General features: G+C 39.9%; 2 protein-coding genes across 5 annotated transcripts in view; both read left to right on the forward strand.

Moving 5' to 3' along the window:
• SPAG16 (sperm associated antigen 16) overlaps positions 1–11,563 on the forward strand; it is a 295,715-nt gene extending 284,152 nt beyond the window's left edge. For all 3 annotated transcript variants that reach the window (XM_081934340.1, XM_081934339.1, XM_081934341.1), the window contains one exon: positions 11,042–11,563. In XM_081934340.1, coding sequence (XP_081790466.1) covers positions 11,042–11,217 — 176 coding nt within the window. In that variant the 3' untranslated portion in view covers positions 11,218–11,563. The remainder of the gene's footprint in view (positions 1–11,041) is intronic.
• Positions 11,564–12,063: 500 nt separating this feature from the next.
• Positions 12,064–25,532, forward strand: part of VWC2L (von Willebrand factor C domain containing 2 like) — an 84,985-nt gene continuing 71,516 nt past the window's right edge. For both annotated transcript variants that reach the window (XM_081967114.1, XM_081967115.1), the window contains exons 1-2: positions 12,064–12,735; positions 15,012–15,482. In XM_081967114.1, the coding sequence (XP_081823240.1) occupies positions 15,090–15,482 (393 nt within the window). In that variant the 5' untranslated portion in view covers positions 12,064–12,735; positions 15,012–15,089. The remainder of the gene's footprint in view (positions 12,736–15,011; positions 15,483–25,532) is intronic.

Here is a 25,532-nt window from a genome sequence, read left to right on the forward strand (position 1 = left end):
GCGGTCATTGGAGGCAGGGGAGGCAGAGCCTCACCTCTCATCATGAAATAATAATATATAATAATAATATCCACAAGGAGTTTCATATATATAAGAGGAAGAGGAGGGAGGAGGAGGAGCGCGCGCGGGGCGGTGCCAGCTGGGCAACCGGCGGAGGCAGGAGGGTTCTCGGAAGCGCCAATAACCTTCCTGCCTCCGCTGTACTTTGCACGCTCCTCGCGACTGCAATAGACATCCAGAAGTGGCAGGGGCTTGATGACGTCGCCGCAGCTGCCATGCGCGGACGGACAGAGGTAGCGAGAATGGCGCCGAGGCAGTCCGGCGGACGAGCGACTGAGGATCAAGCTGCCTGATCCTCCATCGCTCACTCGCTCGCTCTTTCATCCGCCCGGACCCCTCGGCGCCACTCTGGTTACCTCCGTCCGGCCGCGCCCAGCAGCGACGTCGGCGACGTCATCAAGACAAAGTGGCTTGGAGGCAAAGTGCTTTTCAGTGCTTTTCTGTGCGTCTGGCATTTAGGTAGATAGCCAGATACTCCTAAATGCCAGATGCACAGAAAAGCAGCTGCTGTTGGGGATCGCGGAGCGCTTCGCCGGCGAAGCACGCTCAGGAAGGCGGCGAAGCGCTCCGCGATCCTTTTCTGTGCGTCTGGCGTTTAGGTAGATAGCCGGATGTCCTAAACGCCAGACGCACAGAAAAGCAGCTGCTGTTGGGGATCGCGGAATGCGAGTCGGCGAAGCGCACTCAGGAAGGCGAGGAATGGGATCACGTGTGGTTGAGGCTGAGGTAGCCTCAGGCTCCAGCACACGTGGTCCCATTCCCCGCCTTCCTGATGACATCACCAGCCTCACCAGCCGTAAACCTCACCGCACGTCACTGGTAGATGGTATGTACGAAATGGATGGGCCTCTATGGAAGTTAGCAGGGAATATGAAATTACTTTAAGCAGAGCTTCTAAAGTGCTCAGGTGGGATTGTAAAGCAGAAGCATTACTTTTCGTTCTGTAGTTCCAATTAATGCAATGCTTACAGCCTAGAACAAGCACTTTGAATTTGGCCTTTGTAACATATCCATTTTAAGATTATGTTGAGCTAGGCCTTTGTTATGAAATGCATACAGAAAGAAATATAGTCCTTGTTTAGTAATCACAATTTAGAGTGGCAAATTTAGTTGTTAAATAAAGCAGTCCCTAAGTAAAACCACAACTGCGCTTACAATTCTGCTTTAGTTTTCCTTCACTTTACAGATCTGTGAAAGTGATATATGTGAGAATTGGTCACAAAGTTACTTTTCATACTGATTTAGCTGCAAACAGTCACAGAGCAATTGCTATATGAGGCTTACTTGTAGCCTCAAAATTCAAACACAGGTTTAAACAAATACAAGATGCAAAACTGGCCTGTACCTTCTCAAGGAAATGGTCACTTAATCAAAGCAATTGGCTTTTGTAGCCTGAATTGCTCAAAGAACTGATTCTACACATACAAACATCCTTTCTTTTATTATGGTTACAAAACTAAATATATGTTAAGGAGCATAACACATCATTTCTACTACTTTCTTTAAAAGCTAAAAACGAAATAAGACTTGTTCTTAGCCTGCCACTCAGAGATTATCCTTGTGCCAACTAATTCTTCAATTTCTAAATTGACAAATTAGCAAGTTTTTGTAGTTATTAAAGTCAAAAAGCCAATGCAGTTCTAAGCTACATCAACAGAGGGATAATTTCACATTCAAGATAATGAGAAGTGATAGTACAGATCTATAGTATAATGCACTAGTGAGGCCACACTTGGAATATGGCAACCAGTTCTGGCCACCACAATACAAAAAAGAAGCTGAGACCATAGAAAGAGTGCAGAGAAAAGCACCAAAGAAGACAAGCGGTATAATGAATGGTTAAGGGAACCAGCTATGCCTAACCTAAAGAAGAGAAGGTTTAGAGATGACATGATAGCTGTCTTCCAATACTTGAGGATGTCAGGGGAAAAACACCCTGTTGGAGATCAATGGACCGTGGCTGTTTCCCTTCCGCATATCTTTTGAGATATTGAGAAAAATAAAAATCTTCAAAAGTATTCTAATTAATAAACAAACTTTAATAATAAAATAATAAAAGTAAATGAAACAGAAAATAACTAATTGTTACATTTTGATAATGAAAGCTACGTTTGCCAAAGTTGGCTGCCGAACAAAGAAGAGAATTTTGGAATGTGTAACGCGTGCGCAATAAATCACTTTCAGATAACATTTTGTTTTATGACCTGCGCAATAAAGCTTTCTTAGTTTAACTCTTGAGTGTCAATTCAGGCAGTTCAGGCCTAGCAAACTTTTTAACATCGTGACACCCCTTCTTTTGCTAGTCTGGGCTGACATCATCAAATCATCAATTAAGGCACATCTTCTTTCGCAGATACTCGTGTTGATTTGCGGCAAGTGGTTTGTTAAGCATGTCTGCGATCTGATCATGTGTAGAAACATATTGCAATTTAACAAAACCTTGCTTAACTAATTGCTTTGTGTTTTGATAACGAATGTCAATGTGTCTGGACCTAGAACCTGTGAAATGTGACTCAGAAATATAAACAACAGATACATTATCTTCCATCACGGTGATTGGTCGAATCGGACATGTCCAGATATCTGTGATCAAAGCATCAAACCACGTTAGAGAATTACAAGCATCTGAAACACAAGCATATTCAGCTTCAGTAGATGAACATGAAACAAAACTCTGTTTTCTCACTTGCCAGTAAACAGGACAACCATTTAGGAACATCATGTAACCAGAAGTGCTTTTGCGTGACTTCTTGTCGCTCGCCCAGTCGGAATCAACAAAACAAATCAGCTTTGGTTGATCAGTGTGTGTTGGTTCTAGCAATAACTTCATGTGCTTAGTGTGTTTTAGGTATTTCAACAACTTCTTAATGCATGACCAATGAAATTGTGTTGCCTTACCTACGTGTCGTGATAAAAGATTAACACTAAGTGCGATGTCAGGTCTGGTCCAACTACTAATGTATAATAGTGAACCAATGACTGAACGATAAAGTGTTTGATCCTCGAACTCAGGACTTGGTTCATGTGTTAAGTTGTGAAAATCTGTTTGCATGGGTGTCTTTGTTGTGCTAGCATCTTTCATGTTGCAATGATGTAGAATGTGGTCAATTTTCTCCTCTTGTGAAAGACTGAACCCCTTCTGTGTCTTTTCAATTTGAACACCTAAATAAGTGCTAATTTGTCCTAAAGATTTTAGTGTGAAGTATCTCTGCAAACTTTTAGCAAAAATCTCACTCATTTTCTTATTTGGACCAATATAAACAATATCATCAACATAAACAAGAATTATCTCATATGCATTGTTAGATCTTTTTGTGAACACGCATTCATCAGTTTCGGACTTAATAAAGCCCATTGAATTTAGTTTGTCAGTAAGACATAAATACCACATTAAACCTGACTGTTTCAAACCATAAAGACTTTTGTTCAGGAACCAGGTATCCCCTTCTTGCTTTCGGAATCCTGGAGGGCTTCTCACGTAGATCTCTTCATCTAGGTCTGCATGTAGATAAGCTGTGTCTACATCAAATTGGAAAACTTCTAAACCAAGAATAGTTGCAGTGGTTAAAGCAATTTTTACACTTTCAGTTCTGACTGTTGGTGAGTAAGTGTTTGTGTAGTCCTCAGGATAACGTTGAGCGAAACCCTGAGCTACAAGTCTGGCTTTGTATAAAGACTCACCATTCGGTTTCTTCTTGATTCTGTAGACCCATCGGGTGCCAATGACTTTCTTATTTGCTGGAGGTTTTGTAGGTGTGAATACATTAAGTTTCTTTAAACTGTCCATTTCATCCTGCATTGCATCATACCATCTGTCTTGTTCTGAATCAGGAAGCTGTTTGATTTGTGTGAATGTCTCAGGAGGAAGAGTAACGTTGCAAATCAAAGGTACTGGTGTTTTTGTCAGTTGCCATGAATAACGTTGTGGAGGGATTCCTTTTGTGGCCCTCTTGGAGTGTCTAGGAACATCAGTCCAGTCTTCTTCTTCATCATCATCATCCTCGTCCTCACGTTCGTCGCTAGCATCAGCATCCGCGGCTTGCGAAGACGGAACATCAGGTTGTGAAGAGCTGGTAGAAGGAATATCTGCCTGCGAATTGTCATCAGGCTGCGTGGCATCTGGAACACCATCTCTAGGAAAATAAACTTCAGGATCATTGGAATGAATCCTGGACCAGTCAATGTCTTCCTCAAAATTAGCAGATTGTGAAATGACAATCACATGTTTAGTATCAATGAATTTGTACCATTTTGAATTATCATCAATACCCATAAATCTTAGTCTCTTTGGTCCTTGAGTTATAGGAGTGTTCACCATAGCATATGAACCAAAAATATGGAGGTTCTTGAGATTAGGCTTGTAGCCATACAGCATGTAGAAAGGAGTTTGATTGATTACACTGCTCCAAGTACGGTTGACAATATAATTTGCATATTTGATTGCTTCACCCCAGTATGCGTTACTGAGATTGGCATCTTCTAGAAGACAACGCATCATGGTTTGTAGAACCCCTTGTCTTCTTTCTACGACTCCGTTATGAGCCGGTGTATATGGAGCAGATGTCTGATGAAGAATTCCATTCTTACGCATCCAGTCCTGGAAACGCTGAGACATGAATTCTGCACCACGGTCACTCTGGATTCTGGCAATGCGAACTTGGTATTGTGTAGAAACAAACGCTGCAAAGTCTTTAAAGATCTGAAAGGTCTCAGATTTCTCTCTCATAGGATATACAAATCCATATCTAGAATGATTATCTACAATTGTTAAAAAATACTTTCTGCCACCAAGTGTTGGTGGGAAAGGACCCACTATGTCAGTGTGTACCAAATCAAAAATGCGTGTTGACAGGCGTGTAGCGTGTTTGGGAATTGCAGCCGCCTTGGATTTAGCCTTTTTGCAAACCGCACAATCCAAAAACACCTTACACCCCTTTAGATCCAAACCTTTTGCGAACTCCGGCATCTTTCTAAGAACACGGAAACTGGCATGCCCCAATCTTCTGTGCCACTTGTGAATACACCTGGAATGCAAAGGTTTACCAGTTAGTGAATTCTCAACATTAACAGTTTCATGAGGACCCTCAGGCTTGCTCTGAGCAATCTGTTTCTGTTTTCTCTGTTTGTTGGCTTTAGGAGCCTTTGGCACAGTAACGTTTTCTCTCTCTGGGACAACTCTCTCTGGGTCTACGTTGTGCCTTTTTGGAGTTTGCATACTTGCCTGTGCTTGCCCTTTAGGCCTTGGCTTTAAGTAATAAACACCACCAATCAGCATAGTTTCAGCAACAATATCACCATCTTTAACTAAGTAACTTGCTTTTTCGAGGTGGTGAACCTGGAACTTTAAATCTCTAGACAAGTGACTTTGACTAAGCAAATTACTGGTTGCTGAAGGTATGTAATAAACATCAGGGATGTGTGTATCGAGCTCTTCAATGTAAACAGTTCCTTTTCCCATAACCTTGCAAGTGTGGTTGGTAAAGGAATACAGTTCTCGATACTCGGGCTCTGGTTCGCCCATCTCTGTGAAAAGTTCCCTTCTGTGGGTAACGTGCACAGCTGCTCCACTATCTAAAGTCCACAAAAGACGTCTGTCGAACTTTGGATCAGGTTGTGGAACGTTGGTTATGGCCAGTGTTGCAAGTGGAGCTTGTGAATCACGCCTTGGACCACGACGACCTTGTCTTCCGCCTCTACCTCTGCCTCTGGAATCTGTTCCTCTGGGCTGGTACGTGACGGGAGCTGGAACTCGTTGGGGACAATCCCGGGTGTCATGTCCCACACGGTTGCAGGTGTAGCACTTTGGCATCCTTGGAGCGTAGCCTCTTCCTCGGAAGGGACGTCTGGCTGGAGCCTTTGGTGCTGGAGGCCATTGCAGATGTGGGGTAGCTAACCTGATAGCTTCGTCTTCCACTAAAAGTCTGCAAACGTGGTTAACTGTGCGTTGAGCAATAGGCACGTAGTTAATCTTTGCAACAGCATCTTTCCATTCATAATTCAATGAGTTAATGATGATGCTAATCATTTGGATATCATCGATTACATGGCCATTTTGTCTCAATTCACTTCTCATTCTTTTCAGTTTGGTCAAATGTCCACCAATTCGTTCACCAGGTTTCAACTTCGAACCATGGAACTCAGACATGAGCAAACATGAGGATTCAATTGAAACGGGCCTGTAGCAATCTTCCAAAATAGCCCATATTTCTTGGGCAGTTGCATCAGGTGGAAAGATACCTTGGATCTCAACTTCCATTGACATGAGTAAAGTCGTGATTGCTCTGTTTTCGAGGTCTCTTATCGCAGGTGTCCAGGGTTGACGGGGAGGATTAAAAACCATGGAATATGTGCCTTCTCTTTGAAGCAAGAGCGCAATTTCACTGACCCAGGCTTTATAATTCTCTCCTGACTCCTTTAATTTGGACTCACCAGTCAAGGGGGTGACTGTGAATATCTGCTGAGGAATGATTTGTTGCTCTGGTTGCAAAGCTGGTTGTTGAACCAGGGGATGCTGGGGTTGCATCATTGGCCTTTGCGTGGCAACATCAAATTGGCTTCCTCGAATTCGCCTTTGGCTTTGCCTTTTTCCATCTAGGGAGAATTCCGCACCGCCAGGGGGTGTTGAAGACTTAACCTTTGATGGCAAAGTTTGGGCTTCTGTAAAACTCATAGATAGATCTCTAAAAATCTGGTCCAATTGCTTTATCTTTTGTTGTAATAATTTTTCGCCGCCAGCAGATGGCAGTGCAGCTTCACTTTTTGGCTGCCTCTCCTTTCTATATGTATGCGGAAGTTCAATGGGCTCAAAGGGACCACGTGACCTCGGTGACGTGTACATGTCTCTTTGTTCTAATTGACCAATGAACTCTGTGGGGTGTGTCTTAGGCTGTTGTTTTGAAGACAAGATGGCGTCCTCAGACATTTTGGGAGTGGGGGAGCTTCTCCTACTTCGCCTTATCTCTTCAAAACACGCTCTCGCCTCCCTAGCATATTTTTCAAACAGCTTTATTTGATCAAGATAGCTTTGCATTTCTTGCTCATCATCTGGGGGAATTTCATAAAATCTGCTTTCTGCGTGGGAGGATTTTTCCTGTGCCGGCAGTTGCCATTCATCAATCGTTTGATAATCTGCGAGGGTCTGGGAATGGAGTGGCTCTGGCAGAGTGGGAAGTTTTGGCTTGGCCCCCAAAAATTCATAATCTCCTGGAGATATTTTAGAAGGAGGAACCACTGACCTCGTTTCGTGGATGTCGCGTCCTGTAGCTCCTTCTCCCATATTTGGCTCGGCACCTGAAGGAATTTGTTGTTCCTGAAGCACGTTTTGATCTTGCTTCTCTGTGTCCGAGGGAGTCTCCTTGTCAGAAAAAGCTCTTTCCATTTTTCTTCTTTTTTCTTTTTCTCCGACATTGCTAATTAGGCTTAGTCGGTTATCTTAAGATAGCGCGAAGAGAAAATACAGCCATAAATTGTAACCATCTCAGCCGGTATCATCAAAAAGCCAAACTCTGCATACCAAGTTGTCAGGGGAAAAACACCCTGTTGGAGATCAATGGACCGTGGCTGATTCCCTTCCGCATATCTTTTGAGATATTGAGAAAAATAAGTCTTTAAAAGTATTCTAATTAATAAACAAACTTTAATAATAAAATAATAAAAGTAAATGAAACAGAAAATAACTAATTGGTTACATTTTGATAATGAAAGCTACGTTTGCCAAAGTTGGCTGCCGAACAAAGAAGAGAGGAACTTGGAATGTGTAACGCGTGCGCAATAAATCACTTTCAGATAAGAACCTTTTTTGTTTTATGACCTGCGCAATAAAGCTTTCTTAGTTTAACTCTTGAATGTCAGTTTAGGCAGTTCAGGCCTAGCAAACTTTTTAACATCGTGACAGAGGACCAGTCATAAAGAAAAGGGGATCAACTTATTCTCTAAGTACCTGAGGGCAGGACAAGAAACAATGAGTAGAAGATCATTAAAAAGCGATCCAACTTGGAACTAAGGAAAAACTTCCTTGCAGTCTTTCATCAGCTCTAGTGAAACCAGGAATATTAATCTCATAAATATGAACTTTTGAAAACTTTAACAATCTATAGGCTTATGGGAAACATTTTCTCATAATCTTTTGTGGATAACATTTTATCATACATCATTGCTGTTATTTTTCCTTCAGCTGAGTCATTTTTTAAAAAACTAATATATTTTTATTTCTTAAGTGCAAACATTTGTTAAAACTTTTCAGTTTTGCACTTTTTTGGACAAACAACAGAAATCTTTCCACTTGTGTTTTAGAAATCAATTGAGGTGTTCAATATCTCCATCCTCAGTTAATAAAAATGCCAAGCAACATTTCTGTTTATATTGATCCTGCAGAATCACTTTTAAATTAGTTCTGATGTGCATAAAAATGACTTTCTGATCAAAAATGTTTCATCTTCCCCATAATATGCTGTTACATATCTTCTGACATATAACTGAAAATAGGTTTGTTAAACTTGGTAACAAAAAATATGTAACGGAGTATGAATTTGTAAGAATGACTTCTAGTTCCTCCAGAATGTTTTACTTTCACATTTAAAAAACAAAAATCTGAAAAAATATTTTTGATTTATTTTCATGTGAGAATGTAATGGTTTCTTTAGAAATTTCATATTGCTAGAAAAAAGCTCTCACTTTGACATCTAACATTCACAATTATATATTTTGTAAACCTAGATGTTCAGTTGTACTGTTATGTTTGGTATTGAAGTTAAAAATGCTACACTTCCATCATTGACAGTATGCACTAATGTAATTCAGTCTCAGAAATGAGACTAATTATATCTTTATTATTTGCACTAATATCTCAATCATTTCAACAGATGACAGACTTTAGCTAAAGTTGACTGATTTTGGAAACTAAACAGAATCTGGCTTGGTTACTGCTTGAATGAGGTCTTATCAAGGTTGTTGGGTAGGCCGAGAAGTTAAAAAAACACAATTCCTGAAAAAGCCACTGGCAAACACTTGTTTAATGCTGCCATGGAAGAAGTCATCATGACCTGAGGTTTAACTCAAGGGCATCTTTACCTTTACTTTTCATCTCAATCAAAAGTTATATTGTGGATGTCTGGGGTATCTCCTTCAAATGTACCTTGACTGCAAACATATGATATACATTTGAATCATAATTCCTTAAAATGAAACATAACAGAATAACAGAGTTGGAAGGACCATTGTGATCATCTATTTAAACCCCCCTGCCCAAGCAGGAGACCCTATACTTCAGAGAAATGGCTGTCCAGTCTCTCTTAAAGCCTCCAGTGATGAAGCACCCACAACTTCTGAAGGCAAGCCCTTCTCACTGTCAGGAAATTTCTCCTTAGTTCTAGGTTGAATCTCTTTTTGATTAGTTTCTATCCATTGTTTCTTGTCTTCTTGTGCTTTGGAAAATAGATGACTCCCTCTTCTTTGTGGCACCCTTCAAATATTGGAACACTGCTACCATGTCACCCCTTGTCCTTCTTTTCACTAGACAAGGCATACTCAATTGCAGAAACCATTCTTTATATGTTTTAGCCCCTATCTCCGTAATCATCTTTGCTGCTCTTTTCTGCTCTCTTTCCAGAGTCTCAACATCTTCTTTATATTGTGGTAACAAATACTGGATGCAATGCTCCAAGTGTGGTCTCACCAAAGCATTTTAAAGCAGTACTAACACTTCACATGATCTTGATTCTATCCCCCTGTTAATGCAGCCTAGGATTGCATTGGCTTTTTTTGTGGCTGCAGCACACCGCGGGCTTATATTTAAATGTTTATCCATTAGGACTCCAAGATCTCTCACACAGTTATTACTATTGAACCAAGTTTCACCTAATGTGTTATCTTTTATAGTCATTAACTATTTTGTATAGGCAATAAGTTTTGGTATACAATGTTAGGGATGTAACCCTAGGCTTGGCTTGGCAATGTAATTGGTTTGTTACCTCAAGCAGCCATAAGAGGGAGCCAGAATGGCTGTTAGCTCTCTGTTTTTGTTAGACGTTGAGCAGTGTATTTTGAGGTATTGTGGTTTGCTACTGTTTAGCTATACTTTGTGTGTTAGACTGACTATTTTGATAACTGAATTACTGAACCGTGTATGACTTGGATTGTTAACCGGACTCTGAATACCTCTATATTTCTACATAGTAAACTACTATATTTTTATACTATTCAGTGTCTCGGTATGCTGGTTTGTGCATGTTATTCCATATCACTCTCATTACGCTTCTCTGCATACTCAGTCTTCTAACGGGGAGCTTAATTACTTAACATACAGTACCTATATATGTGGTTTGAATCCATGCACCGCATAACGGAGTGAGCTCCAGTTACTTGTCCCAGCTTGTGCCAACCTAGCAGTTCGAAAGCGTGTAAAATACAAGTAGAAAAATAGGAACCACCTTTGATGGGAAGGTAACAGCGTTCCGTGCACCTTCAGCGTTTAGTCATGCCGGCCACATGACCACGGAGTTGCCATAAGACAGCGCTGGCTCTTTGGCTTAGAAACAGAGGTGAGCACCGCCCCCTAGAATCGGGAACGACTAGCACGTATGTGCGAGGGGAACCTTTATCTTTATATGTTATTCCTGTAAAAAATAAATTTCTGATTGATATGTTTGGAACTAAGAGAATAATAAATTTAGACAAAGAGAACGAAAGAGTACGTAACTAAATCCCACTCCAGCCACTTGAGATAATTATTAGAATTTTCACCAGAAACTTTTTAAAATCAAGGATTCAGCTATTACTTTCACTTGAAACCTCAGCTGTGCTCTGGCTTTGCAGGGGAGTTCAGTGACTATATTGAGCATGAGTTTATGGAGACTCAGAGAGACAATGGAGGACAGGGGGGCCTGGCGTTCTATACTCCATGGGGTCACGAAAAGTTGGACACAACTTAGCAACTGAACAACAGCATATCACACATATCACACCTTTTTACTTTATATTGCAGGTCATATTGTGGCTGTTGCAAGCAATGATGGAACCGTTAAGACTTTGGAACTCAAATCGGGACATCTTTCCAGCTTATTGGGCCATGAAGATAAAGTTCAGAGTGTAATATTTGATCATATGGCAGAACATCTAATTTCAGGTGGTTCTGATGGCACTATTCGTATTTGGAATTGAGACTGCTATTTAGAAAAATCTCATAGCACTGAAGGTGGCCTAATCTGAAATAAACATCTGAAAGAAACAATTACATATTACATTAAGTAAAATCTCTATATTTTACTTAAATAGAAACAATATTCCAAACTTTATTTTTCTTGTATCTTTCGTCATGGCTTTAAATATGTATTAAAATATATACAATTTGCCATTTTCCTGGAGAAATACTGTTAGTTTTATATTGACATCTAATGATAGAAAACATGAATTGCAGAGAATCCCTACCCCACCCCTTTTCAAGTTATAGTAAAAGCTACAGCTGACTGTCTCATTTTGTGAAAATAATAAAATATTTAGTTTACTACAGTTTCTGCAAAGAAATTTGTTTTTTGGGGGGAGGGAAAGCTTAATATTTTACCATATAATATGCATGCATATACAAATACACTGAGACTCACATGTAGCAAATGTAGTAATTTTCGGGGGAGGGAGAGAATTCTGCATGAACAAGGCAATAATCAGACCGATGCCTTGGTTGTTACCTTTGCCAAATCGTTCCGTAAATGCAGAAAGCTTCAGTCTACCTACTTCCACTTCCTGTAACGTAGTCCTGCAGTCTGATCCTAGTGCCTTGAAAATAAGCAGATTTTTTTTTAATGAAGGTGATCATCGGATAACATTTAAGAGCCATTTTATAAAATGCCTTTTCCTTAAGAAAAGTGCCTAAAGATAAATCTAATGCCAGTGAGCAAATGCATCGGACTGGGAGGGAGGTGTGTGTGTGGTGGTGGGGAGGTGCTCTCAGAGGAACGGCACGTTCTGCCTGCATGATGCAAAATGAGAGTCACAGGCTGCTGTCCGTGGTGCTGAAGATTTCCAATTGCTTGATGGAATGCCCTCCGGAGGAATAGCTGTTGGGCTGCTGCTATCCAGGATATTGAATCTTGATGAAAGTTGTTATTGTGATTAAGAGCCACAAGAACCCCACTGCTTATTTGGGGATGAGCTTCTAGAAAGCAGCATAGCATGATGGTGCTGCTGACTGCATTTCAGTCTGGATTGGCTCTGAGCTCTAGCATGTTGCTGCTGTTTCTGGAACTGGAAGCATAGCATATTCTCCACCCTTGTGTGCCTTTTTGCTGATATACAGAAAATAGTGATTTAGTGGGATTTTTTTAAATTTTATTTTTGATGGAGCTGAAGACTGCAATCAAGGAAATAGATTTTTAAAAACACTAGAACGATGATTCTTTTATTTTTTGTTTTTATTGTTTTGTTTTGGACTCTTATTTTGTATGAAGCAGTCTCATCTTTGGATCCTTTTATGATTGATTGCTTTGAATTTTGAACAGTTGGTTAAAGCTTACATCTCTTGGGTATTTGCTGATGTTATTCTGTGACATGGGAGGCTTTAGAACAAAATATTTTTGCATAATTCTCCCTTACCAATATAATTAAGAAGAGGATTTTTTTTCTACTATATTGCTGAAGTGAAAATCCATTGTGGTTTGTGACTCTTCCTACCATTCACTCTAGGTAAGTGCCCATTTTTAAGAGAAAAGGATGTTGATTTCCCAAATATTTAATAGTACCTTAATATCTCCTATCAGAAACAAAATAAATGTAAATAATATATGTTTTTGGTTTGATTCCAAACCAAGGGACTTCATTATCATTCCATTTTTTTCTCTGTATTAAAATAAAGATTTACAAATTGTAAGCAAAATATTTAGGATGATCAACTACTGCAGTGAAATCTTGTACCACTTTCTGAAATGGCCTTTGCTTTTGCCCAAATGCCTGACAAAATTAACTGAATCCTGGGGTCCCTAAAATAAATAGCTTCTTTTGAATTTGCTAAAAAATTAAGTTTCCTCAGCTTTAAGTATGGCAGACTGAAGCCTACCTGTAGAATGCAAGTAACTGTCTATTCAGATCTGAAAGGCAAGCTAAACAATTTTATATCATCCAAAAATAAAACACTGTGATTGTTAGAAAGGCTCCCATAATTGCAGTAACGTTTACCATTGTAGTAAAATCATATCCTAGAGCATAAGCAATGAGACAGCAGGCTTTTGAAATACACAGTCTTTCTTTATAGAAGCATTTTAAGAGCCTATTTTGTCAACCAAATTATTTTACTAGTTCTGTAGGATACAAAGATTGCCTATTCTCTGAGTCATTTCTGTTGTGCAGTGAAATAATATATAAATCAATAAAAATATATAAATAATGTACATACATTTTGCATTTATTTCTATGAGAACCATAATTCTATTGCTATTGGAATCTGCACACTGGTATAATATTAATTACTAATCCATTTGATTCCATAGTATCAGACAAGCACAATAGACAAGGCTATTGTTTAATTTGTAGTTACGTGTTTTATATGCAATTAGTCAAAATATAACTTGACACTACAGCATTTTATTATAAATTGCATTAGAAATTATTTCATTATAAGATATTTTACTGTCAAAATTCATAAAAAAGGGGAAACCCTATCATATCTTCAAATCTTTGGTTAGAGGAGCTATGCCAGAGTAAGAGCAATGTACCAATGTGTGGGGTGCATTATCAATAGGAAAACAGGAGAAGTAATAGAAGTAATGTCTAACAAAGCAGCAAGGCTTTCTGCAATTTCAAATTAAACATATGGTGTGAATTATGGGTTCTCCATGCACATATGGATGGATAAGAAAATGAAGTGACATGGCCTACTGAGAAATTCTGTACACCTACTGGCTTTGAATTGGGTGAGTAAGGTATCACATTTGTAACAATTTGCTGAAATGCCATTTCTGAAACCTAAAAAAGAGACAGAAAATGTAAAAGCAGAAGAAAAATAAACTGGCAGATACAAGTATAAGCACAGATATATATGGGCAACTACTACTGGATCTTGATGTGACGTCAATCTCCTGGAGAGCACAATGGAGGTCTTGCTAAGAAAAAGCCAGCATGAACCAGTTTTAAGGACAGATTACAGTATACAGTGTAAAAATTCTACAATCTTAAATGATTAAATCTCCTAGTATCCTAAATATAATTTGATTGTAAAGGCTCTTTAAAATGCAAAGGCTCTTTTAATTTTATTTTTCACAAAAACACATATTTTGAATGATGTTGGACGCTTGACCTGGGTTGGAATCAATATATTTGCTTTTAGTCCCATCCTTGAAAGAATCATTTATAGCAATTTAGCAAAACAAAAATAACTATATCTGTAAGTAATAAATGTTGCAAGTCATCCAATAAAATAAGTTTGATTTGCAGTTGTTTACAATTTAAATATTCAACATGGTAAATAGATAAGATCCTGGCTAATATAAAGATGCAGCAACTTATCTTCATCTTATTTAACAAACAGGCAAAATGACCAAATGTGAATAACATTTTCTCATAGTTTTCTATTTACAACAATGAGTCATATGAAGGAATCAAAAATATGGCAAGGGATTTTTTTTTTGCATTATTGCTTTAATTTGGTGAGAATATTGTTCTATTTTACTTTTAAACTAAAATATTGAAATGCACAGGGCACATGCCAATGAAATGAAGGTGAATCAACAATTCCTTGCAACAGAAAAGAGCCTGTGCAACTTGAAGACTATTCAGGTTATGTGCATGTTTTCCTGTTGGTTAACAGGATGGAAATATGAATTGGTTTACTTTGCTGTCTTAAGAGTTGATAGAAGATGGGATTTCTAATGAGCTAAAGACTGGCTGAGGGAAGGGTCACAAAGGAGTAGGGGGAAATGTATTTTTTGGGGGGAAATTCAATTTCTTTTTTATATATATGTTTTCAGTGCATCACATTGGCCTCTCCATGGAAGCATCCATACATATCTGATATAAGCACCATTCTCAGAAGCTCAGGAGGGGGAATGGCTCTTCATATTCATGAAGCCTACATATTTCTGTTGCTAATTCCTTCTTTGGTCACCCCAGCTGCTTTCAATCATGAAGACTACCCTGCTGATGAAGGTGATCAGGTTTCAAATAATGATAATAATCTGATTTTTGATGACTATCGGGGGAAAGGATGTGTAGATGACAGTGGTTTTGTATACAAACTTGGGGAGCGGTTTTTCCCTGGACACTCCAACTGTCCATGTGTTTGTACCGAGGATGGGCCTATTTGTGATCAACCAGAATGCCCCAAAATCCACCCAAAGTGTACTAAAGTAGAACACAATGGATGCTGTCCAGAATGCAAAGAAGTGAAGAACTTTTGTGAATACCATGAGAAAAGTTACAAAATCCTAGAGGAGTTTAAGGTAAGACCAAACAATGCTTATTGATGTAATCATTTGGTTGATTATTTACAGACAATGTCAAATGCTATATTAATCAGGATTTACATAGATTTTTCCCAAAGTCATTATAACATTAATTGTAATTTATGTAAGTAGTTGGTGACTGCCATGCTAGTTAATGGATATCATTCAGGCCAGACAAAAATAGGATATGAAAAGGAAACACAATTACCAATTTTACTTCATAAATATCCAGTTGTAGGATTTCCATTTAAACCAATGTTTTAATTGTATACTTTTCTGATCAAAATCCTTGGATGAAATAAAGCCCAGAGCTATGAATTAAATCAAAGAAGTATGTCAGTCCAAATATTTCTTCTAAAAATATGTTAGACTTCTTGTTTCGTGCATCTCAGGAATATAATATAGGCACTGCTTTAGCTGTTTGGCTGACTGAAACTTAACAAGAGAAGTACAAAGTCGTTCACTGAAGCAAACAAAATGTATAATGTGCAACAAGGGATGTCTGGCCCAGTAATAATACTTCTGAAAAATATTTTATTAATAACAAGCTAAGTGTCTGCAATGTGTCATTGCTTCAAAAAAGGAAAATGTAATGTTATACATATTGTAACAGAAATATAGTTTTAAAATTATGAAAAAAGTTGCTCCATTTTATTTTCATTGACCAGATCCCAAATACTATGTTAAGTTCTAGACACTAGGCTTTTGGAAGAATTCAGGCTGCATGGAACACACTTAGAAATGGCCAAGGAATAAGATCCAGGGGACTAGATATTAAGTCCCATGAGAGGAGATTGCAGGAATTAGAATGCCTAGTCTTGAGAAGCTTCAGGAAGGATGTGACACTGTGACAGTAGTCTTCAAATATCTGAATGGATGTCACATGAGGAAAGTGAAATGATTCTCTGTCATGTCAAAGTAGCAATAAAAGATTAATTTATAGAAAAGCACATTTTCTTTCACTGAAGTATTCCAACAAAATGGACAAGACTGTGTCATGCATGCTTTCATATGGATTCCTGCCCAAAATGATTCTTGTTCAAGGGTTTGTTAAGCATAGTTCTCCAAGACTTTCTTTCCAAAGCTTGAATGTTTTTAGTGATGCTGCCAATATGGCCCTTACATTCTTCACCTTGTTCTCTATCTAAAGACATATTTTAGGTTAATAACATCTGGTATTTACTATCAATTATGTATTATTTTAAAGGTCATCTGTTATGGCAGCTCTTTGCTCTTTTAATCAGGATAATAAGCAGAAAACTGCTATTTTAGTCATAAGAGTCATTGCAGAAAAATATTCATGATCAATAAATTCGCAAATTGTGGGCACAATTTAGGCAAGTTTAATTAAGATGCTAGAAAGATTGTAAGAAACTTATAATTCCATGCCCTATCTTATTCCAGATTGCTTTGTTCCTCAGCTGTTCCTTGTCAGTAGAATCATTGGGGAAGGGTGATTTTGTCTTCTCTATTTCTTAAGCAAGCTTATTCCAAGATGCTGCAGTTCTTACTAACATGGTTCTGTCATTGAGAAATGTGAAAAGTATTTCCAAAGCATAGTGTGTTGTAAACCATGTACTACTCCCATATGAAATCCCCAAAAAAAAAAAAAACTTCAGGGAGATGAAAATAATTTAATAAATAAAAAAAATATTTTGATGAAATAAAATTTCATAAGACAGCTAAGCATATTTTATTACAATAAATGAAAATTGGTAAGAACAATATTTTCTCTTTCTCCATACATCATAATATGGAATAATCAGGAATTCTTATGTGTATGAAAAAAAATCTGCTTTAGGATATTTCAAATATCTTTTTTCAAATTTCCAGTCAGCTCTGATGGTCTGTTCTAGTGGAAATTGTTCAGCCCTTCCCGTTATTATTAGAGAATTATTAAACACTATTGGTTGAATTGTTTGGAACATTGCTATGAAGACCTTGTCATGAAAGTTTGAATGTGTGAATTCATATATGCTATTTGCATAACAGTAGCTCCATAAAAGCATGGCTGAATGCTGTTGTTTTGATGTGGCAATTTGTTCACATGAGGTTCTCCATAGAGGATAAGGAATCACCTTTTTAAATAATAAATCCATTTCAGTTTGCAATTTGAGATGCTACAGCATAAATTGCCATAGCTATATAATGGCCCCTTCCAGTAATGATAGGTGGGAATGGCCTTGAGAGACAAGGCAAAAGAGACACAACTAAAGCAGCAACTGAGAAATTCTTGCATGCAAGAGACCTTCCCTAGGTTCAGGGCTGTAAAGGGTTGGGAGATGCAGGTACCCTCAAAATATTCCAATCATGGCCTAGAATCTACTTATAAATAGATTACAAAATAAACTAATCCAAACAAAAGTAACTTATAGACTTACATGAGCTTATCACTTGCATTGGGACAAGTTTGAGGGCTGCTTTATGTTAACTACCCTCCTGGATTTTCACAGAGAGATCAACCTCTGCACCCTCTGGCCATTTTAGTTGGAAGAGAGGGCAAGGGGAAAGTGTATGTCAGGCAAGAAGGACATTGCATAATCGGTTGGCAACTTGGCTCCAAGAAGCCCAGTCATAAAGCAATAATTGAATCTCAGATATTTCTAGGCAATAATAAAAAAGGAATAAATTTTATACATTTCAAGGATCTGTTTTCAACATGAGATGATTAATTTCAAATCATACCGAAGTGGGAACTGTGAATTTACAATTCCTCCTTTCATTTTGTAGTTCTGGCAACTCAGAGCAAGATTCTGCAATATAAATTAAGAATACTATAATAGGATTGCCCAATCTACGAAGCAAGCTAATAATTTTCTACAACTATGAGGAACAAACTGAAAAATTAGTTCAGTCCATGGTCAGTCTATGCACAATTATTTACCTAAGAGAAGTAAGTAGCTGAACAGAGATTGATAGGAATCAAACAACTGTGTTCAACAGGAAAAAATGGTTTTGAGAACTATAGTGGTACTTCAGTACTCATCATTAATTGGTTCCAGGAGGTGCGAGAAGTACCAAAAACAATTAATACCAAACAAATTTCTCCCATAAGGAATAATGTAATGAGTCACAAGGCAGTCAACACTGCACAAGTTCTAGCTTGTGCATTGAGTACCAAACATATGATGAGAACTGGGACAAAATGTTTACAAAATGCATTGAGACTCAAATTCGATGAGTGTCAAAACAGTTGAGTACCAATGTATCAATGTACTGGAATTCCTTCAGCTAGAACATAGGCAATTGGCACATTTGGAATTTGGACAACTTGTTAGGGTGTCCTCACAAAAGAGCCTCCATCTTTTAAAGAAAAGATTGGACAACGAGTTGTCTGAAATGATATAGGGTCTAGGGCCGTGATGGCGAACCTATGACACGCGTGCCACAAGTGGCACGCGGAGCCATTTGTCAGGGCACGCGAGGCGCTGCCCTGTCAGCTGAATTCACCTTTTTAAAAGCTATTTTTCGCCTTCCCCAGGCTCCAGAGGCTTTATAGGAGCCTGGGGAGGGCGAAAAGAGCCTCCCCCGCCCCCCCGGAGACTTCAGGGACCGCCCCTGATGACTTCGGAGCGCTTAAAACCACCCTCCGAGCAAACCGGAAGTGACTTCCAGGTTGCTCAGAGGGTGGTTTTAAGCGCTCCGAAGACTTCAGGGACCGTCCGAGGCTTCCCTGATGCCTTCGGAGCGCTTAAAACCACCCTCCGAGCAAACCGGAAGTCACTTCTGGTTTGCTCGGAGGGTGGTTTTAAGCGCTCCGAAGGCTTCAGGGAAGCCTCCGGATGGTCCCTGAAGCCTCCGGAGGGCCTCCGGGGGGTCGGGGGAGGCTCTTTTCGCCCTCCCCAGGCTCCTATAAAGCCCCTGGAGCCTGGGGAGGGCAAAAAAAGCATGTAGAAATGGGGGGGTCGCGCATTGTGCACGCATACGCACGGGGGGGGGCGCGTTGCATTATGGGTGTGGCACGCCCGCACTCAACCCCCCTGCGCTCCCCCCACTTGTGGCACACGAGCCAAAAAAGGTTCGCCATCACTGGTCTAGGGTCTCCTGCCTGAGCAGGGGGTTGGACTAGAAGAACTCCAAGGTCCTTCCAACCCTATTCTGACTTTCTTCTCTTACTCAGTGAGCTGTTTTATTAATATACAGTAATAGTCCCCATTCAGCTTCATTTCTGCAACAATAGAGGGGGAAATGAGACAGATAATCCACAAAGGGGTGTCAAGTCCCCAATACTCTCAGGTATAGTGTCAATTGCTTTTGGATGATAGCTAAAGTTGAACTAATATAACTTTCAATGGGAAGCTATTCCAGAGGATCAGGACTTGCCACAGAAAAGCAGGACCTACCAGGCTCAGCACCCACTACACCTCCCATAAGTGGGGAACTGGCACTGCTTTTCCCAGCAAGATTAAGCACTTCTGCAAAATTAGCCAGTAGGATGAATAGAATTGTTTGATCTCAGCTTTTGTTTTAAAATAGGACTCTTTTAACAGTATGTTTTCCCCCAGTCCAAAGTTTAAGTTGTCAATAATGAGATTAAAGTTAAACTAATTAGAATGAGTTCGTAATTTTGTGGAAATAGCCACAACATGATTCCATTGATAGTAATAATGGTGGAAATTGTATTCAAATGACTTGTTAGCATTCTTTCTTATTCATACCTGCTTGCTGATCAAGTCAAAATTGTAAACTCTAGGTTTAGATTCTAATCAGAATTGTGGTGGCAAGACTTATCAGAAAAATAGTTCCTATCATCATATACAGGCAGCTGGCATAAGACAAACATTTCAGTGCTCAGGTGGAGAAATCTTAACTGAATATTCTGCCATAAAGTTACCCAAACATGAATGTGCAATATTAAACAGGAGTTGATGCATGGCAGCTTACCTGAGAGAGAATCTCAAGGAATGCAGTTTATTTTCAAGAGCAGCTAAGAATAATAGACACATTCTGATTTTATGTTTACATACACATCCATGTTTTTCATCTTAATTTTGAAAGCAAAAAATAATAAGTTCCAGATTTTTTTCCAAATGCAGTTGTAAGCTGCATATATCTTTTATTGCTAGCTATTTGCATGGAGTAATCAAAGACACATCTCGTCAACACATGGTCAACACATTCCCATTTTATGTGGTTTAGTATCATTCATATAATTTATATCCCCACTATCTACCTGCTCAAACACCATTTACTCATTTTTTTTAGAATATAATAGAATTCTTTATTGGCCAAGTGTGATTGGACACACAAGTAATTTGTCTTTGTTAGATATGCTCTCAGTGTACATAAAAAGAAAAAAGAAAAGAAAAAGAAAAAATACATTTATCAAGAATTATAAAATACATTTAGTGATAGTCATAGGTTACTAATAAGCAATCAAATCATACTAGGAAACAAATAGAACAATATAAATCATAAAAATACAAGCAACATGGTTATAGTCATGAGTAGGAGGAGACAGGTAATAGGAAGGATGGGAAGAATAATAGTAATGCAGTCTTAGTAAATAGTTTGACAGTGTTGTGGGAATTAGTTGTTTAGCAGAGTGATGGCATTTGGGGGAAAACTGTTCTTGTGTCTAGTTGCTCTGGGGTGCAGTGCCCTATAGTGTCGTTTTGAGGATAGAAGTTGAAACAATTTATGTCCAGGATGTGAGGAGTCTATAGATATTTTCACAGCTCTCTTTTTGAGTCGTGCAGTATACAGGTCCTCGATGGAAGGCAGGTTGATAGCAATTATTTTTTCTGCAGTTCTAATTATCTGTTGAAGTCTGTGTCTGTCTTGTTTGGTTGCAAAGCCAAACCAGACAGTTATAGAGGTGCAGATGACAAACTCAATAATTCCTCTGTAGAACTGAATCAGCAGCTAGCAGCAGCAGTAGTTTATACACTATCTTACAGATAGTACATAAACAAGTCATATTCATTATTCTTAAATGAAATAGAAAAATAGCTAGTATCAACTACATAACTAAGTAGTTTGAGTCAAAATAAAAAAAATATGTTTACAAAATATGTTTTATAAGTTTTGATATAGAATGGAAAAAATACAGATTAGCTTTCAATATGAAAAATGCATATCCTACCTGACAAATGAAACATCTGTGCTTTATTGTGTTTAGTATGAAGAGCTGTTGTTTTCAGATGAGTATAATAAAATCTAGTTTTGATTGTTGCAACTAACACTCCCATCTTCTAGCTAATAGCTGTCTTAATAACCTTGTCAAACACTAATGACCAATTAATTATGAGAACATTTGTTTTAGAAATATCAAACATCTGCTCCCTTGCTAAGTCTCCATTAAAAGGTTTCAGTCAATTATATTAACAAATGTTTGTGCTATAAGTATAATGCTTTTCATGTATTCCTAATATTCCTAATATTTTTGTGCAAATACAGTCCTAGCTGCAATTATTATGTGAATTATCAAGTATACCAGGGGTGGGTTCTGGCAGTCACTACTGCTGGTTCGTTTGTGGGTGTGTGCGCCACGTAAACGGACGTGCTTCGCACGCATGCTCAGTGCAATAACATTGTTCTTTGCATGTGTAGAAGCAAAAAACAAGATGGAGGAGCCTATGGCGCCGCCCGGAGAACCAGTGGCAGGCCTGGATCACTACCGGTTCCAATGGCCCAGACTGCCAAACCACTACCAGTTCAGCTGAACTAGTCAGAACCGATAGGTACCCACCACTGAAGTATACATTTTCTTTACTGTAAGTTTCTGGTAAAATCCCCAAGAAAAATAATTCAGGTTTCAGATCAATATGCTGTTGTATTATCTCCAACCATGTACATATTTTTATCAATATTTTTTGGCTTTTACACATGTCCACAGCATATGATAATATGACTCCGGTGTCTGGTGGCATTTCCAACATTTCAAGGCTTATCTCTGGGTGACTTGCCCAAGATCAGACTAATATTCCTATTTGTAAAAGGAGGATTCATTTGTCAGAGGATTAATATGAAATTCCATCAGCTCTTGAGATACAGATAAAAATGCTCTATGTTTAGACTCCATAATTAATTACTCTTGGGTTATGCATTATTCAGTGCTCAATGAGAAATGAATTTTGATGGCCCTCTCAATCAACTAGCATCACCTTAACATTGAAAGTTATGTAATGGGAACCAAATCAGAGATAGAAAATCTTGAAAACCATTAGTAGTCTGCTTCATGATCCCCTATACCAGTGCTTCTCAATTATTTTCTGTCATGCCCCCCCTAGGAAGAAGAAAACATTTCGCGCCCCCCTCCCCCCCGCTCGACTGTAAATAGTATAATTTGTCTATAAAATTGTTATAAGTACACCTCTGCATAACATAGCACACCGGTCTTTCCTCGTCTCCCACCGTAGTCACATGCTTTCTTTCCTCTTTCCCTCTTACTTGTCTATCCTTCCTTCCACCCTCCCTTCCTCCTTCCCTTCCTTCCTGCCTCCCTTCCAGTTCCCTCCTTCCTCTTTCCCCCTGCCTGCCTGCCTTCTTTTCCTCCTGCTTATCTATGCTTCCTTCCTTCCTTGCACCCCCCTCCCTTCTGCCTGCCTGCCTTCTTTCCTCTTTCCCTATCCTCCTATCCTTCCTTTCTCCCTCCCTCCTTCCCTGCCTCCCTTCCAGTTCCATTCTTCCCTCCTTCCTTCTGCCTCCTTCCTGCCTGCTTGCCTTCTTTCCTCTTTCCCTCTTACTTGTCTATCCTTCCTTCCACCCTCCCTTCCTCCTTCCCTTCCTTCCTGCCTCCCTTCCAGTTCCCTCCTTCCTCTTTCCCCCTGCCTGCCTGCCTTCTTTCCCTCCTGCTTATCTATGCTTCCTTCCTTCCTTGCACCTCCCTCCCTTCTGCCTACCTGCCTTCTTTCCTCTTTCCCTATCCTCCTATCCTTCCTTTCTCCCTCCCTCCTTCCCTGCCTCCCTTCCAGTTCCATTCTTCCCTCCTTCCTTCTGCCTCCTTCCTGCCTGCTTGCCTTCTTTCCTCTTTCCCTCTTACTTGTCTATCCTTCCTTCCACCCTCCCTTCCTCCTTCCCTTCCTTCCTGCCTCCCTTCCAGTTCCCTCCTTCCTCTTTCCCCCTGCCTGCCTGCCTTCTTTCCTCTTTCCCTATCCTCCTATCCTTCCTTTCTCCCTCCCTCCTTCCCTGCCTCCCTTCCAGTTCCATTCTTCCCTCCTTCCTTCTGCCTCCTTCCTGCCTGCTTGCCTTCTTTCCTCTTTCCCTCTTGCTTGTATATCCTTACTCCCTCCTCCCCTTCTTCCCTCCCTCCCTGCCAGCAGCTCCTCCAGCATCCCAGCTGGAAGCAGCAGCACAACAGTCGCCGTTACCAGGGGCGAAGGGGTGGCGGTGGCAAGATCGGGCGACCGCCGCCCCTTTGTCCCTTCCCCAACAGCGGCTGTTGCGCTTCCGCTTCCAGACGGAATGCTGGCGGGGAGGCGAGCTACCTGCATAAAGACGCCGCCGAGGGCATGGCAGAATATATCCCGGCTTGAAGTGGCAGCGCTGGGGACTGCTCAGAGACTCATCAGAGCCGCGGGCTGGAGCTGTGCAAAAAGTCTGCTTGGGCTGGGGGGGGTGGAAGGGAGGGAAGCCTGGGACAGCCATGCTTCCCTCCCTCTCACCCCCGCCCGAGCAGGCTTCTTGCACAGCTCCAGCCCGCGGCTCCAATGAAAATCCACAGTCCGAAGTGCTGCCACTTCCAGGCGGGATATATTATGCCTCGCCCACGCTGCCGCCGCCGCCGCCGTTGCACCCAGATGGAAAGGGAGCCTTCGCGCCCCCCCTTTACGGAGCCTCGCGCCCCCCCAGGGGGGCGCGCCCCACTATTTGAGAACCGCTGCCCTATACCAAGTTACTAGCTAATAGCAGAATCTTCAAGGACTCATCAGTTAGTTAAAGCCAGTGTAGATATATCTACAGAACTACTACAGAATCTGAAAATCCAGCTTGGTGTGAGTAAGGGGATATATATTGTGTATGTCATCCTTCAGGGTTTAAATCCTCCATTCTTTTTCTGATAACAGATCTTTTGTGCTCTTTGTTTAGACAGGGATATGGAAGACAAGGGTACTTGAACTCTGTTTACCTAAAGGTTCTTTCTGTTCTTTGCCAGCCTCCTTGCCTGGTTCAGGATACAATCAATAGAATATGTATTTCTAAGAAGGTTATTTAGTGTGCAGTCTTAATGGTTCTTGCTTATCTATATAGTATATGAAACCTTTTGAGAGAAACATTCTCCTGCCTTCATGGTTCTCGAAGGATTTGCACTATTTTTTCACAAAAGGCATGAAAATGTTGGCAATGGTTGATAAGAAATTCATTAGTGTCCTTCAGTCTCAGAAGACTATAGTATCATGCTCTGGAAAGAGGTCCTAACGCAGCATCTGAGGTGGCTAAAAAGTCCAATTTGGGAGTGGCAATCCCTTCCACACTGAGGGTAAATACATTCTGTCCCTTGCCCAGCCCCCAGATTTCTCTGGTTCTGGGACTGCCTCTTTGCCTCAGCCTGCTGAACAAGTGTCTCTTCGAATTGGAGAAAGCCATGCTGCATCTTTAGCCTCCAAGCTGAACGATCAGAGGTTAAGGTTTCCCAGCTATTAATGTCCATTCCCATGGCCTTTAGATCCTCCTTGCAGATATCCTTATATTGCAGCTGTGGTTTTCCTCTGGGGTGCTTTCCCTGCACTAATTCTCCATACAGGAGATCTTTTGGAATCCGACCATCAGTCATTCTCACGACATGCCCAAGCCAGCGTAGACATCACTCTTTCAATAGTGTATACATGCTAGAGATTCCAGCACGTTCCACACTCAGAGCAAAGTCATTTGGTGTTATTGTTTTTGTCATTGTCTTTCTACCTGCAATATATAACAACTAGGCCAGAGCCTTACTGTAAAGGATTGGTACATCTCCTGATATTTTCAAAGAATTAGGTGTTATATGTGAGTGAAAAGCAGATCCTATGGGACAGGCAAATAAGCAAAATCTCTTGCATTATAAAACAATAACTAGCTTAAAATATTTGAGGGACATAGTCATCAAACTGTGTAATAAAATAATTC

The sequence above is a fragment of the Natrix helvetica genome, assembly GCF_964273705.1.
Source record: "Natrix helvetica genome assembly, chromosome: 1".
Taxonomy (NCBI): domain Eukaryota; kingdom Metazoa; phylum Chordata; class Lepidosauria; order Squamata; family Natricidae; genus Natrix; species Natrix helvetica.